The sequence below is a fragment of the Calidris pugnax genome, unplaced genomic scaffold (genome assembly GCF_001431845.1).
Source record: "Calidris pugnax isolate Ruff unplaced genomic scaffold, ASM143184v1 scaffold174, whole genome shotgun sequence".
NCBI lineage: Eukaryota > Metazoa > Chordata > Aves > Charadriiformes > Scolopacidae > Calidris > Calidris pugnax.
This window is the reverse complement of record NW_015090907.1, coordinates 952,263-954,294: the sequence shown is the minus strand read 5'-3', so window position 1 is coordinate 954,294 and position 2,032 is coordinate 952,263. Positions and strand designations below refer to the sequence as shown.

Genomic DNA, 2,032 nt, shown 5'->3' with positions numbered 1-2,032 from the left:
CGCTGACACCCTTGTGGATGCTAAAGGCGTAGTGATCCATCCACACAAAAAATAAGTGTCTGGCAAGGGTTTTGTGCCTCACCTGTGGGACACCAGGGCTAGGAGCCCACCACATCCCACTAAGGTCTCTTGCCAAATCTGTCCCCCCTTAGGTGATGGGGGACTCTGCCTGGGGGCACTGCAACCAGTCACTGAGCTGTCAGGGGGATGCTGACCCCAGAGGAGATTATGCAGCCTTTTTTTTTGGAGAGAGGGAATAGTGTGCTGGGCTGGAGAGATTTTACTGCCTTCATGTTTGGCCACGGGAGCTATGCCCGAAGGTGAGATTAGAGGGTTGATGAACTTGTTGCATGACATACACCGCTTTCTATCGAGCAAAAGTATATTGAAACACATGGAATTGCTACCAAGAATTACCATTGAAAACTATTATTAAGCATTACTATTATTAAAGAGCAGATATTCCCCCAAAAGCCGCTCTGGAGTAAAATTTAATACCTACAGTGTACACCAAAGGTCGATCAGAGATTTTCCACCCAACTCATATCACACAAAAAATGAAGCTTTCAGGTACATGAGCCTATTCCTAAAGTGTCTGCTTGTGTTTTCAGCGAAACTCCAGCAAAACTTCCAAAATGCAACGATTTTGGTTTTCCACTGAAAACATTTGTTCTTGAAATTTCCCCAAGCAAAAGTATAAAAATTTAGCCCTGCTGGTGTGCTTGGTTTGACATGGCGTGAGCATGAACAGGGACATGAAGGAGGGGCCAAACCCCGCTGCTGTTGGGCTGCCTGAGCCCCTTGTGCAGACTGAGTGTTCAGCATCAGCCCTTATGAGACACTGGAGAATCTAAGCCCATGGTGCACATGGTGAGTCCATCCCTCCTCATCCCACCCTTTCCCAGGCGGGATGGAGGCAGCTTTCCCTCCCTCCCTCCCTCCCTCCCTCAGCTCTTTGGGAGCTCCTTCCTCGAGCGTGAGAAGAACGACTTCATCTTAACGGTCTTGGAAAACATGGCGGACCCAAGGATCTCCGACACCCAGCTGATTGCCAAGATGCTGGAAGGGGTTTTGAACAACCCATGCTTGTACCTGATCAAGGTAGGCAGCGTCCAGGGCTTGGGAGCGCCCGACGGGTGGCCCTTGAGGCCAGCAAAGGGCGGCGGGAGGGAAGCGGTTCTTGGGGGCAGCGGGGAGCGTGGCTGCACTCCAGCCCACTCCAACTCCTTGCGTCTCCCAGATGGACCTGGTGGTGCAGACCATCTACAATCAGCTGAGAAGGCTGAGGCAGAAGTCGCCGCAGGACATTCTGAAGAGCACTCTTCTCCAAGTGGCCACCTTGGACCCTCCAAGGGTGGCTGTTACCCTGCTGCAGGTTTCCCACGGCTGTAACAAGTACGTGGCTCGTCCGCCTGGCGGGCAGCTCCGGACCTCCGAGGCCTGCCCGGGCAGAAGGGGTGGTGGCCGAGGAGGCCCTGCTGACAGTTTGCTCTGGATCTGCAGCACCACCAGGGCCATGTGGAACACGCTGGCCTGCAAGCCCAGCCTCGTGGAAGCCCTGCTGAGGATGCTGCTGGTGGCCAGCAACCAATGCACCAGGCTGCAAAGCAGCACGGGACGCTGCAGGTGCCGCGATCTCCTGGCAGTAAGTGTCTGGACAGGGCTTCCTCTCTTCCCTCCGGCTCTGCGCCCTCCTCTCCAGCCCCTCCGACCCTCTCCACCTGCCCGCTGCCCAGCTCCAGCCTGGCCCAGGGCCCTTGGCAGCCTGCCCCAGCCCTGCTGCCCTCAGTGGCCCTGCTCCCTGCCCACAGCCTCCTGCTGCCTTGCCAGCGGGGAAGCCCGGGGCAGGGCAGCTGCTGGCCAGAGCAGGCTGTGCCGCAGGGACACCTCTGCAGTGAGAGCCGCCCCGCCGTCTTTCTGCAGGTGAGCAGCGCCATGCAGGAGATCTTCCTGGTGCCCTCCAGCCGATGCTACGTGCAGTTAGTTGTTGACGAGCTCTTCATGTCGGTGCTCTTCCAGCTCTTCTGCAGCC

The 2,032-nt window shown here is 56.6% G+C and overlaps 1 protein-coding gene across 1 annotated transcript in view; it reads left to right on the top strand.

Annotated features, from left to right (window-relative positions):
• Positions 1–858: 858 nt before the first annotated feature.
• Positions 859–2,032, top strand: part of LOC106892165 (forkhead box protein O6-like) — a 73,045-nt gene continuing 71,871 nt past the window's right edge. Inside the window, exons 1-4 of the mRNA XM_014949158.1 lie at positions 859–870; positions 952–1,101; positions 1,241–1,645; positions 1,924–2,007. Coding sequence (XP_014804644.1) covers positions 859–870; positions 952–1,101; positions 1,241–1,645; positions 1,924–2,007 — 651 coding nt within the window. The remainder of the gene's footprint in view (positions 871–951; positions 1,102–1,240; positions 1,646–1,923; positions 2,008–2,032) is intronic.